This window comes from Lactuca virosa, chromosome 1 (assembly GCF_052849685.1).
Source record: "Lactuca virosa cultivar CGN04683 chromosome 1, Lactuca_virosa_CGN04683_v6, whole genome shotgun sequence".
In the NCBI taxonomy this organism is placed as follows: domain Eukaryota; kingdom Viridiplantae; phylum Streptophyta; class Magnoliopsida; order Asterales; family Asteraceae; genus Lactuca; species Lactuca virosa.
This window is the reverse complement of record NC_136426.1, coordinates 18,641,503-18,655,810: the sequence shown is the minus strand read 5'-3', so window position 1 is coordinate 18,655,810 and position 14,308 is coordinate 18,641,503. Positions and strand designations below refer to the sequence as shown.

Sequence of the window (14,308 nt, the reverse complement as noted above, 5' to 3'; positions counted from 1 at the left end):
GTACTATACCTTTACTAGTGGTAGGAAATATTCACAATTTCACATCATCTATATACCTTTTTTTTAATAAATTACTTTAATAAAAACACAAGATTATGCTAAAAAAAATAAAATTTTCAATAATAAAACAAATAAAAGTTACATTACCATAATGGAAAATAAAAAGTTACATTAAACACCAGATAAACATAAAATTAGAAAGAACGTTACATTAAATCCTAAAAATAATAATCATTATATTTGTCTTTCGTTTTGCATTGTAGCTTGTTAAAAATCCGAGTTGATTTGGCAGAAGATCCGGATGGAACAGTGTGTAAAATTTTAATGTCGTTAAACATTTGTTGCTACTTTCGATGTGAATTAACTCTAATTTTTGTTTTTAAAGAAACATAATATGATTGTCAAGTTTTTACAAATACTTACACGACTTTTGTTTCGACAATATTTCTCATTTTTACTTTGCCACCTAGGCGCCATCCATTTTCCTTTCACTTTCACTACCACTCCTTAAATCTTCGGAAATAGTCATCTTTCACTTCACTTCATGTTATTTTATTTTTTAAAATAAAATTAAAATATTATACTTTGATAAATAAATAAAAAATTAATAAAAATAAAAATAGTCACCTTTTACTCCCACTCCTTAATAGTTTTTTTTTAATAAACACAAGAATAAATAAAAAAATTAATAAAAATAGAAATAGTCACCTTTTACTCTCACTCCTTAATAGTTTTTTTTTAATAAACACAAGAATATTAAAAATAGAAATAATTCAGTATTTGAAATACAATACATAATTAAGATAAAACAAGAAAAATAAAACAGAACACCAATTAAAATAAAAAATGAAACAAAAACATGATAAAAAAACAAGACTGGCAATGTTCGTTTTTCTTAATGTTGGCAAACAACATTAAAACCAATTGGAGCTCCAATCTCCAAAGTTGGTTGGTGTTTTGTATCAAAAACTTCCATTGATATATTTTTGCAGTCATTCACCTTTGGCTTTTCCTAGGGTGCCTTTTGCTTATCTTCAAGTGTTTTTTCTTGTTTTTTTAGCTAATTTGTCTTTCTCAAATGCAAATTGTTCACTTTAATGCAAGTTGTATTGTTCATTGATGTCATTTTATGCATTTCATATGTTTGGTTGAATCTTATATGCATTTGAAGAAGACCTTTTCTTTAATTTCGCTTGGTAGCTACCCATCATCATATGAACACTTTCTTCTAATTCAAACTCCTCATCGTTGATTAAGTAACCTGACACGAGTGTAAGGTGGGGAGACTATGTCCAACCTAAGTTTGATTGATTGCAAATGAAATAACATGATTTTTTTGAGATAAATGTTTTCATTTTAAGACCACGCAATATTATATATGCGCCTTGTTATATATTGATTTGATGCCGATATATGGAGACAGGTACGATGTTTCAAGGAAAATCACGCGTTTATGCCTAAGTGGTAGCATTAATTTCTGTCCATGCTCTCACTATAAATATGTGGTAGCATTTGGACGAGAATAATATACAACAAATTAAGCCCTGAATAAATATGGAGCTAATATTTTTTATAATTTTCTCAATCGTTGCCGTAATATGGATTATGAAAGTTGCCCTAGGGAAAATCAGAAATCTACCACCAAGCCCCTTCCCATGTTTACCCATTGTGGGTCATCTTTACCTGCTGAAAAGCCGGCCGCTCTACCGAGCCTTAGGTAAACTCTCCGCCCGCCATGGTCCGATGCTCATGCTTCGCTTGGGCGCCCGAAGGGTTTTCTTAGTGTCGTCTCCGGAAGTGGTGGAGGAATGCCTCACCACCAACGACCTTACTTTCGCCAACCGTCCCCGTCTGCTTGCCGGAAAACACCTTGGGTTGGACTACACCACCATTAATTGGTCAAGCCATAATGATAACTGGCGTAGCCTCCGCCGCGTGGTCAGCCATGAGCTTTTGTCATCTTGCCAGGTACGAACCCTTAGCACCATTCGTGCAGAAGTGGTGCACCACCTGGTTAAGAATGTCATGTACCCGAGAGTAGTAAGGGACGGGATGATGGAGATGAAGTCGGTGTTATTTGAGGTGGTGTTGAATGTGGTGATGATGACGATTGCCGGGAGGAGGTGTGATGTTGAAGGGGGAGAGGCTGGGCGGTTTATGGAGCTTGTCCAGGAGTTGTTTATTGTGATGGGGGCGACCCATGTGTCTGACTATTTGCCATGGTGGAAGTGGGTGGGAGGGAAACACTTAGAGAAGGAAATGGTGGCGTTAAATGAAAAGTGGCATGCGTTAATGCAAGATTTGATAGAAGAGCAGAGGAGAAAAACCGTGGTGGAGGCGGAGGGTGGTAGCTCCGATGAGAAGAATAATTTGATTGAATTTCTACTGATGTCGCAACAAAAAGAACCTGAAAATCACAGCGATGAAGTTATCAAGGGATTATTGCAGGTACTCATTAAAATTAAATTTTTTAATGTTATTTATGGTCAATGCAAAATAGGTCCACGGACAAGGAACCAATTATAGCATTTCAAACACGATTTATATGGTCTTGGGAACGCAACAAAAATGAGTAGAAATGTTTTAATACTATTATTTCGATTATATATACATCATTAATAGCAATTTAGCAAAAGAAAATAATTTTATGTCAAAGTCTAATTATGATAATATACATCGTTTTAATTCTTTTTAACATTACAATTCCACTTCGAAATTGCAATTCAAGCATTCTGTTTTTTTTGTAAATTATATAATACGGCTAAGTTTACTGATTTTCAAGTGATACTGATAGGTACTAATATCAGCAGGAAGCAATACATCGAGTGTAACAATGGAATGGATGTTATCGCTTTTGCTAAACAATCCAGAAGCTCTAAAGAAAGTGCAGACTGAGATCGACAATTGTGTTTGGGAAGATCGTCTGGTTAACGAATCAGATTTGACGAACATTCCTTATCTACGTTGTATAATAAACGAGACTATGCGTATATACCCTGCTGCTCCACTCTTGTTACATGAGTCTGGAAAGGATTGTATGGTGGGAGGTTACCGCATACCAAGTGGTACAATGCTACTGATGAACGTGTGGGCGATACAAAATGATCCAAAGAACTGGGAAGACCCTGAAAAGTTTAAGCCAGAAAGATTCCTAGGGTTAAAAGGTACGGGAAATGGGTATAACTATAAGCTAATGCCATTTGGGATCGGAAGGAGGAGGTGTCCAGGAGAAAACTTGGGAATGCGTATGATCGGGTTGACGATGGCTACGCTTATTCAATGCTTCGAGTGGGAAAGACCGACCAACGAGATGATTGACATGACCGCAGGAGTAGGATTGATCGCACCAAAAGCTAAACCCTTGGTGGCGAAGTGTCAGTCCCGTGGAATGATGGCCAAACTGTTATCTCAGATGTGAAGATATCAATAATGAGTGTCATTATAAATGGATATATTTTAATTGCCTAAGAATGTATTATATGAAAGAGTCAGATTAAGAGTGCAACAGGTAGGATGGAGGTATCTGGTTGAAACGTATTTTGTAGATCATTTTAATCTCTTCTTCTTAATTATTAAGCAACCTAGTTCTTTTGTGCCTATCTTAGTAATCCTTTTCTATCTGTTTTGTAAGCTATTTAAGCATTGTTTCATATTAAATAAGATGCGGCAACCAAAAGCATTATGAAGTCCTCTCTTCCTATAAGCTATTTAATAGCAGTATAAAAGATAATTAAAGACAGTAAACTGTTACTTTGATTAGTCTAGAAGATGAGTGGCAAAATCACTCATAAGGTTTCTCGATTTTGATAGCCACAACCATTAGAGTTAACTAAGGGAGAATTTTTATTTTCCCCAAGCAGTCTGATGGGAATTATGTGATCGAAGACAACTAGGTGCTACTATTTATAGCTTATTTTCTTTAATTTGTACTAAAAAAATAATATATATATATATATATATATATATATGTATATATATATATATAGGGAAATGATCAAATGAGAACACCTAAAAGGTTGAGAACGCGAGAATGGTTATGAACCAATCAATATATAAGGGCATATAGGTAAACTTGTCTTTTTAATTAAATTATAAAAAATAAAATAAAATGATATTTTCCTAAATTTTTGGGATTCTAATTAACTGTTACCAAAAAAAGGATTTTTTTTTCCATTTTCTTTATATCATTAATGAAAGAGAAAAAAAATTATCAATTTCAAATGATTTTATTTTGCTTTACGTGATTCTTGTCCTTAAATGAATAAATATTAAAATAATTTATTGAGTATACAATTGACTAAAAATATATAACAATTTACTAATTTTATGATTTAATTTTATCAAATAGTGTCATATTCATAAATGAAAATGTCGTGACTGGATTTGTCTTTTGTTTTTTGTTCATCAATTGATATCAAAAAATGTTTAAGAATTCATCATTTCATTACAAATAAATACGCCTCTAATTACAATCATAAATGAATACAACTCTAATCATACATGAATACATTTACCATAATACAAAATACATCTAAATTCCTATATTTTCAGTAGTTATATTCATAATGAATATAAAGTGAATCATAAATAAATTCCTATAACATTGTTTTTTTTCTTCCAATTTTCTTGTTGCTATCATACATATAGAAACGAAGAGCGATGCATTTCCATGCTTTACGGTTATCCTTCTTCGAAACATCAAGCTCTAAATTACACATGTTCAAAACATAAATCATTAATGTATAAAATCATGCAGTTACAATATACTTATATTCATCGATGATTAACTGCAAAATAAGACATTTGACTTTTTATTCATATAAGATTACAACTAAATTTATATTGATAAATTAACAGTCACATTCATAATATATAAACAAGAGTTAGAACAATAAGAAGGGATGAAAATGAAATCATATGAAATTCTGAATCATTTCTCTAAGATTAATGCATCAGGGGAGACGAACAGAGAAGCAGACAGAAGATCAGAATTCTAGTGCTAAAATGGGAACCGCAGTAAACAAAGTATCATAGAGCAATAGATCAAGAATGCTTCAAACCTCATAGATTCTCAGAACATATAGAAATTAAATATGGTTTTTAACTAGCGGAAAAAAAGAACACAGGTAAGAGTATGAACGTGAACTGCCAAGACCTAATAAACATCTATTAATCAAAACTGAACTTAAAAATTATCTCAAATGAGTCAAAGATTCCGATTATATCACATTCCTCATAGACGCGTCAATTATGAGAAAATTTAAGATGAAGTCAGGGTACTACAAGTGAATAATACCTCATTCGATCCTCCATATCGAATTCGATCCTCCTTTCATGAACCGCTAATTTTTTTAAATCCATCCTGCTCCACTGTTCTCTTCGTCCCCTTTGTATTTCTTGCTGTTTCTCCGTTCTTCTTCAATGCGGTCATCTTCAACATCTTCGCCATCATCTTCTCTTCCCTTCCGCTTCTGTTTCATCGAATTCAAGGATGCAGGTCTAGAATCTCCAATGAATATCGGTGAACTAAAATCGAGTTGTAGGAGAATGATTGGAGATCGAGTTGCAGGGGGCGATTTGGCGTTGAAGCCTTGGAGGGTTTTGGTGATGGCGAGGTCTGATGCTGGCGTAGGGATGAGGCGGTGATATGTTGAAGATGTCGATTTAATGCTCTATGAGATTAGGTCAAGAAATAGAGAGGCAGAGAGTAATTATAGGAGTTTACAAAATTAGGGTAATGCTTATTTACCTTAATAGCCTTTATAATTTTCTTTAATTTAAAAATTAAAATTTAAATGTATTAATAATTAGAAAAATAACAATTAATTATAGCCACACATCTTAAAAATTAGATGGTCCATATCTACTCTCGCGTTCTCAACCTTTTAGGTGTTCTCATTTGATCCTACTCATATATATATATATATATATATATATATATATATATATATATATATATATATATATATATATATATACACACACACACACACACACTAGCCGTTTACCCGTGCCAATCGACGGATGCGAATTGGTTTTCTAGAAATTAGTTTCTAGAAGTGATTAGTTCTTTTACGTAAATATTTTACTACATATAAACAATTATCAATAAGAGTCATTCTTGCATAAACGAATTCAATAAAAATTAAAAATGAAAAGTTAGAATTCTTTATAAATGTATATAAACACATGATTGATTGTGTACTAATAATCATGCAACACTTCTTTATACACCGCTAACATTGAGCGTGTTCAAGATTCAAGAATTACACAAGATAGAAATTATTTATATCGTCTTTGGCTTCATCAAAACTATAGTAAATTCTCTCTCCTCCATGGAATCGGCCGATCAAATAATCATTAATCTTATCGACATTATCATTTCTTGTTGATAATATTGCACGCAAAATAATATAATCTTATTTAGATCTATTAATTTCCAAGGATGGAAAGATTGCACCAATCAGAGCATTCAATGACTTTCTTTTTCAGTGAAGGGAATTACCATATCATCAGGGATGTGAATAAAGTTTTCATGCTCAGTTTGTGCTCATGTTCCAAAGAGGCGACATTTATATGCTAGAATTCACAATATGTGCTCGTGTTCCACGTCTCACGACCGGCAACACTTGTTTGAAATCACCTCCCAAAACCCTTACCTTTCCACCAAATGGGAGCCTCGCCCCAGTGATATCTTTCATTGTACAGTCAACTGCCTCCAACACATGTCTTTTAGCCATCAACGCTTTGTCCTATATGATTAATTTTGTAATCCGAAGTAGTTGAGTAGTACCAGTTTGTCTTGTAATCTTGCACACCGATTTATTTTCAAGATTAAAAGGAATCTTAAAGCGAGAGTGATCTGTTCTTTAAAGTTTAGAAAACAAGAATGCAAAACAAAATAACCAAAATAACTCTTTGATTAATCGGAAACTAACTCAAAACCGATGTTTTACAATCTATTCACGTAATCATAAACTCGATTATGAACATGTATATATAGCCTAACAAACCAACTTGTATTAGACTAGGAAACTTATGACCAACTTGTCATAAACTAGACTTGCCATAAATTAGATTGCTTGGTCTCCAAGTCCTCATCGACTTAGGATTCCAACAATCACCCCCGAATCTCTAAGTCCTTCTATAGATTTCTTCAACCCCGATCCGTATTTAAAATACGGGCTCGTCGTTGCCGTCACTTCTGAAAAATCACATTCTTTCCGAACCATCTTGATTCTCAACTTTTCCGGACACCCGGCCTCCACCTCGGTCACGTCTAAAGTCATCCGTACCATTTTGATTATTCACAACACACGTAACATGTAACATGGCATCCCGTTGGATACGTTCATTACCATCTAGACTTTTCCCGGATTCACGACTTCTCCTCGGCCAGATCCAAAGCCATCCGATTTGAACTTCCACCGCCATAATGTTCACACCGTGTTGTTTGTCCAATCTCTTCCTTTGTTCCGATCACCTTTGCTCAAAGAGGCATCTCCACCGACCAAGAAAATAAAGCCACCTGCTTCACCGTTTTCTTTCAATCATGCCAAACGAACTGAATCCAAAGCCACCTGCTTTGACGAATCCTTCATGTCCGCTTTTCACGCACCTACGGCGGTATCCCCTTATCACGAACAATTCGAACTTTCTACCTTGCTAGTTATTGTTGTCCAATTAATGTAAACACAACCCTTTGATTTTTCTACCATTTGATTTCAACCGATCAATGTCTTAATCTCTCTTTTGACAACCTCGACCTCTTTAATCAAGCTTGTTCTGAGAGCACTCTTCCACCGAACAACAAGACAAGGTCACGACCACCTTTACCATCTTCCGTCACCCACAAAACGAACAGAATAAAAGATGCCCGCTTTATGTCTTCCCGTTCGTTTATTCTGCGCATCCGGTTAGTCTTTCTCTACCGTAGAACAAGTCCGATCAAGAGAAGTCGGGGTTGTTGTTGAGATGCCTCAACTCGCGCTCAAAAACAATCCACACCCCCTTAAACCAAACCCGGTTCCTACTGCGTCAGCCCCACAACAAAGGGCTACACTTTTCTTAAAACCGACTCTCAAACCGGCCGTCCTACGTCCTCACGAACCCTATGCTCTGATACCAATTAAAGTTTAGAAAACAAGAATGCAAAACAAAATAACCAAAATAACTCTTTGATTAATCGGAAACTAACTCAAAACTGATGTTTTACAATCTATTCACATAATCATAAACTCGATTATGAACATGTATATATAGCCTAACAAACCAACTTGTATTAGACTAGGAAACTTATGACCAACTTGCCATAAAGTATACTTGCCATAAATTAGATTGCTTGGTCTCCAAGTCCTCATCGACTTATGATTCCAACATTCTTCACAATGCATGTTATTAGCTGCAGAATCCATTTAATTGGTTGCAGATGCAATATGACCACATGAATGAATATTAGCAAGTAAAGCTTTGTTGCTTGATTTTGTTTTGAAATATAAAATACTTTAGTTTTATGGTAAAATTATAGTACATCATTGCTTTAAGTTAAAAATAAAATTATGTTTCTTTTTTATTTTTAAAAATGTTTTTTTGGGCTTGAATATGTATATATTTTTTATCGTCATGAGTTAAAATTAACAATAGTTTTTTTTTTATTTTAGGTTAAATGTCGAAGTTAATTGATGTTTGAGTTGAAAATAAAATTTCATTTATTTAAGCTAAAAATTATCATTTTCAAAAAAACATAAATTTATATTTGTTTATGTTCTTGTACATCTCATTTAAATCAATATTTTGGAAATTAGTTGGACAGAAGACCTATCATCTTATCTGATGGTTAAACTGGTCTGACTAGCCATAAAAACCGGCAATCTAGATGACATCACAATTAATTTCAATTTTAAAGTAGAGAAAAAAACAATTCAAAAAGAAAACAAAAATTATTCTAAAAATTTCTATATAACTTCAAATTTTATTAACTATTTTATACTATATTCACACATCATAAAAATCATTTTTTATTCTAGGCCTGCTTGTAAATTTCAAAAAAATAGTCTAAGTTACTTTTTTTTTAAAATTATATTATACAATATTATTAAAATTAAACAAAGTCAATAATATTAATACAATATCTTTTTCCAACGTAAATTTATCACTATAAACTTTAATACCTTTTAATTAAGATACTAATTACAATATAGGTATAATATATATGACCAATGACCCAAAAAAAATCTACATATAGGCAAATTGAGGTTTGGAATTGGTTAGCTATGACAAACATATGCAACAAAAAAAGGTTCAAGTAGCCATGGCAGCCGGGTTGAGTTTGGTTGACGGGTCACGGGTTGGCGGTTCAGAAAACATAAACTCAACCCAACTCAAATAATATATGGGTTGGCGTGTCACGTGTTGGTAGGTTAGAAACTTCAACCCAACCCAACCCATATAACCCGTTTAAGTATATGGGTTAACGAGTTCACAAGTTAGTGGGTCAAACCCAACTCATATAACATGTTTACTAAATGAGCAACACATTTTAAAAAATAAGGTTTTTTTAACATAAAGTCATAAATTGATTAAAGTAATTAAAATAAAAAAAGAGGTTTTCAACATAAGTTTGTAAAGTCATTAACATCCAAATAAAATTGAAAAATAAAAACATTCATACAAAGTGGATGTGTTCTTCTTTCGTGACTCGTGAGTATCTAAAAATGACAACATGTGTTTTTTATTTTTTGATTAGGGCACCACAAACGCAAACTAGCCACATACAAATACGGAAGGAGTATACAAAATATTACGAATACAGAAGGAAATTAGATTTTATTAATAATTAAATATATCTATTATTATAAATGGAATATATATATATATATATATATATATATATATATATATATATATATATATATATATATATATATATATATATATATATATATATATATATATATATATATATATATATATATATATACGGATTGACGGGCTGACCCGCGAACCCAAACAGATAACCCAACCCAATCCAGGAAATAAACGGGTTGGCGGGTTGATGGGTTAGCGGGTCAAAAATCTCAACCCAAACCCGTGTATTTCGGGTTGGGTCAGTGTTGGGTTATGGGTTGAGTTGAGAGTTGCCACACCTAGGTTCAAGTATGTAGTAAACTTATGTTGTTACATGAAATAGAAGAGGAGGTGGGCATTGAGAGCTATAATAACCGCTAAAAGAACCACCCACAAATATTCACCTTTAGTATCCTGTAACGATGTTTATAAGATGCAAAATTAGTAGTGTTAAATTAAGAGGATCAAAAAGTAACAACCATTCATTAACATGTATTCACGTTCCATATTCTACAAACAATCATTTTATCAAACAGTGACCAAAACCACAATTATACACTCGACATGGACTAATGAACCTTAAAAAAACCTAATTTCCCTCTTCACGAAAATGGGATATACCTAGGTAGGTGAGTGGAGGCTAAGACCCAATTCAAAAAGGAGAAAGCACATAGTAAAATTCAACTCAAAAAGTCGTCTTAAAAAAATTCCAATAACATGGAAAATTTTCAGAGAAATACCAAAACGTCCCTTCAAATATTTATTGCACTAGAACTTCAAAGCATCAGACCAACTTCTTTTCCCCCTCCTGCCATAATCTCGAATGTTCATTAGCGCAAATAGCAATAAACAAAAAGACCATAATGCCCTTTGTTTGAGAAATCACACCAAAATTTCAAAAGCATCACACCATACTCTTATTTGCCTCATTCCTATTAAAACTTGAAACCATCATTTTATAGTAAACAGAAAAGGACCATATTGCCATTTATTCTTATTATTACTCAAAAACTTCAAAACATCATACCAAGAGCCATAAAAATTGAAATCAACAATATTGCCATTATCCCGAAAAAGAGTAGAATGTCATCCAAAATTATAAAATAGACAACAAATATAAATTAATAAAATATAAATTAATAAAACATGTTATTTTTGTTTTTTAAATAAATATAGACAACAAATATAAATTAATAAAACATGTTATTTTTGTAACATCTTGATATTGAGGTATTTCCACTTTTAACCCTTGATATGATAATTAACTGCATTTTAGCCCTTAGTGACATTTTTGTAATTTTTGGAAGTGACATGCATACGCTGGGCGTAACCCCAGGTATGCTGGGTGTAAGTGGCCAAGGTACAAACCCTAATTTTTGGGTTTGGATTCTAACTAAAAATCCATAACTCCCAACGGTCTCAAATCCTCCTAGTCACTTCCCTACTATCAATTACCCCACTCGTAATAAAGAGCTCCCTACGCACTAAACATTTCCTAAGCTTCCTTAGGGTTCCTTTCCCCCACTTTCTTCCATGAGCTGCATAAGAGACTCCCCTCCATTGCCTTCCACTATCTCACGAATACACCTACATGTTACTAGTACTAAATAATTTTCGAATGCTAGGTTCCCCTATAATGGATGGACTCAAACAAGAGTTGCGCAATAGAGTTGAACCTAACCTTCAAGAATTATCTAATCCCCACAACATGTAGTTTAAAGTATTCACTTAATAATTATCTAATCCCCACAACATGTAGTTTAAAGTATTTCACAAAACAAGCAGCATTCGAGTATTGAGTTCTAAACCAGAGCATTACCTAACCAGACCATTCTATCTAATCATCTGAAATCCATACTAGCATGGGGTTCTAAGGGTTCATACAACTGGCATATAAAGGCATCGCTCTTAGCATCCTACTATGCAATTACGATCAGATCCTTTGCCCCAATCTAGCATGTTATATATAAATGCATATACGGAAACTACAAACATGTATGGGTATTTTGGAAAATACTTACTTGAGCTCAGCTGATTGCACACATCACATCCTTTTCTTTATAAAATATATTTATGAAAAATCCATTTTCTTTTTAAAAGATTACAAATTCGTCAGTTTGAGTTCAGACACACCCGAGAGTGTGCCTGAATCCCCCACACCAAGACTCTGATACCAACTTGCAACGTCCTAAAAATTACTAAGTGAAAATTTCATTTTAAAAGCCAAAAGAAACATCATTCATTCATTTCAAACCCATCAGAACGCGATAATGTATAAAATAATTATCAGAGTACAAATCATGTCATAAAATTTGGAATGGTGGTGGATGCGGTGCGATCATGCCGGGCCCTTCCCTTTCGAACTGGAAGTACCTGAAATCATAAACATAAAGCTGTAAGCACAAAGGTTAGTAAGTATCCCCAAAATATCACATACCACATACAGATAAATGGGCCCTGGCCAACTGTATATATATATATATATATATATATATATATATATATATATATGTATATATATATATATAACATACATACACAAGCAAGAGTCACAAAGACAACAAGCACACACATGCGTAGCAGTAAATGTCACAAAGACAACTATCATCCTACAAACATAATCCAGTGGGCCGACATTAGTGCCTTCGACCCACGAGTACAGTAAAGGAACTCATCTCTCAGACGATAATCAACTGCTGTTGCTGTCACTGCTAGTCAAGATAAGTGCTACACCACACCTAGATAGTCATACAAGGTAACTCTTAGTCTACCTTCCAAGGATAAGGGGTTGGCCAAAAGTCAACCTAAATCAAAGTCGAATTCAAACACAGTTGGCCTCCACATCGTGGTCTTCCCTGACCACGGTGTGGACATAAAATGACCTAACAATCGACTGATCCTTACTCATTACGTTGTGGCGGCCAAGTGGCACACCATGGTGAGCAGTCTGATTAGCTTTATTGAGTTAAGATCCTTTTAACTCAAAATCAAAGGCTCAAAAATCTAGATCTACTCATTCTCATCTCCTTAATGGATAAAGTTTCCAACTTTATCCATTAAGATACTTCAATAAGACAAGATCTCCAAACCAAGATCTAATAAGAGAAAAACTCATGACATGGTTAACCATTAAGCACTTTTCCTCAAAGTCCATAACCAAACCAACTCTAGAAGGGTTTCAAATACTAGATCAAGCATAAAGTTGGGTGCTTTATAGACATGTATGTCCAATGTATGTCTAGATTCCATTTTAGGTCAAAATGAGCAAAAAGGTGACCAAAACTCATGCAAGGCTAAATATCTCAACCAAAATCTAGATCCACAAGATATATTGCTCTTGGGACTCAGGAGAGTCACAAAGTTGCAATCTTTATCACATCAAATCAACCAAACATCACTTATGGACCAAAATAAGTTAATAAAGCTAGATCTACAATCAAAGAATCATCAAAATGGAGACTTGAGGACTTACAAATGGTCCACAGAGTGATTCTAAGGATGGGGAGGAGTTTTTGGTTGATCTTTGGGCTAACACCTTCTTCTCCTTCCTTCAAAATGCATCCAAACACCACAAAAAGCTCAATATCACACAAGTGAGGCTAGGGTTACGATTTCAGGTCTTGAGAGGGTGATGGAGGCTGAAACCCTAGCCATAAAGTCCTTTAAATAGGGCCCAAATCCCAGGGATTAGGATTTCTCCAAAATCGACTGCCACGCCGTGACACCCATTGCCACGCTGTGGCGAGTCAGTTAACCTGCGATCAAGAAAGTAATGCCACGTCGTGGTGAAGCCGCACCACATCGTGGCAACCCAAGAATAAATTTCTAAAATTTAAATGAATTGACTCATACTTGAAACGGGTGTTACACACATTCTGACACTTACTAAAAATACGCGTTCTTTTTAATCATTGCCACGTCGTGGGCATCATGGCACCACGTCGTGGGATAGAGGTATCTCCAAAACTCCATCTTTGGTCCTTGATAAAAGTAAGCTTAACCAAATCTGGAAAATGGGTGTTACAGGGAGACTATTAGGTTAAGGTGTCTAAGTGAATAACTTAATTGGTATATACTTCTGTAAGATATGTTGTCTAAGACAGGCTATACCCTAAGAGTTATAAATCATTATGAGAAGAATAGATGAGATAAATCCTTGAGTTTCTTTAATATGATAAATGTTATTCAATAAAAGATAATTGAGAAATGTTATAGTTCGTGTAATAATGATTCCGTAGATATAAAGTTTGCTGAAAACGGAGTTTGTATGAGAAAGTTATGGCTATTTGAAGTTGAAATGAAAGTAGGTTTTTATTTTGGGAAAGTCAAAGTAAACGGTCAACTTTTGATCATCACGAAGTGAAATTATGTTTGTCACGACATGACAATAAGTGTGTCACGACGTGAAATGTGATGAGTCGACGAGACACGTGGCTGGAGAGTTCGACACGTGGCGAAACTG

The 14,308-nt window shown here is 34.1% G+C and overlaps 1 protein-coding gene across 1 annotated transcript; it reads left to right on the top strand.

The window, feature by feature from the left end:
* Positions 1-1,512: 1,512 nt before the first annotated feature.
* LOC145133533 (cytochrome P450 81Q32-like) lies at positions 1,513-3,655 on the top strand. The gene is made up of 2 exons (XM_079068474.1): positions 1,513-2,448; positions 2,795-3,655. Exons 1-2 carry the CDS (start codon positions 1,555-1,557, stop codon positions 3,416-3,418), a joined length of 1,518 nt encoding a protein of 505 aa, XP_078924600.1. The 5' UTR covers positions 1,513-1,554; the 3' UTR covers positions 3,419-3,655.
* Positions 3,656-14,308: the final 10,653 nt, after the last annotated feature.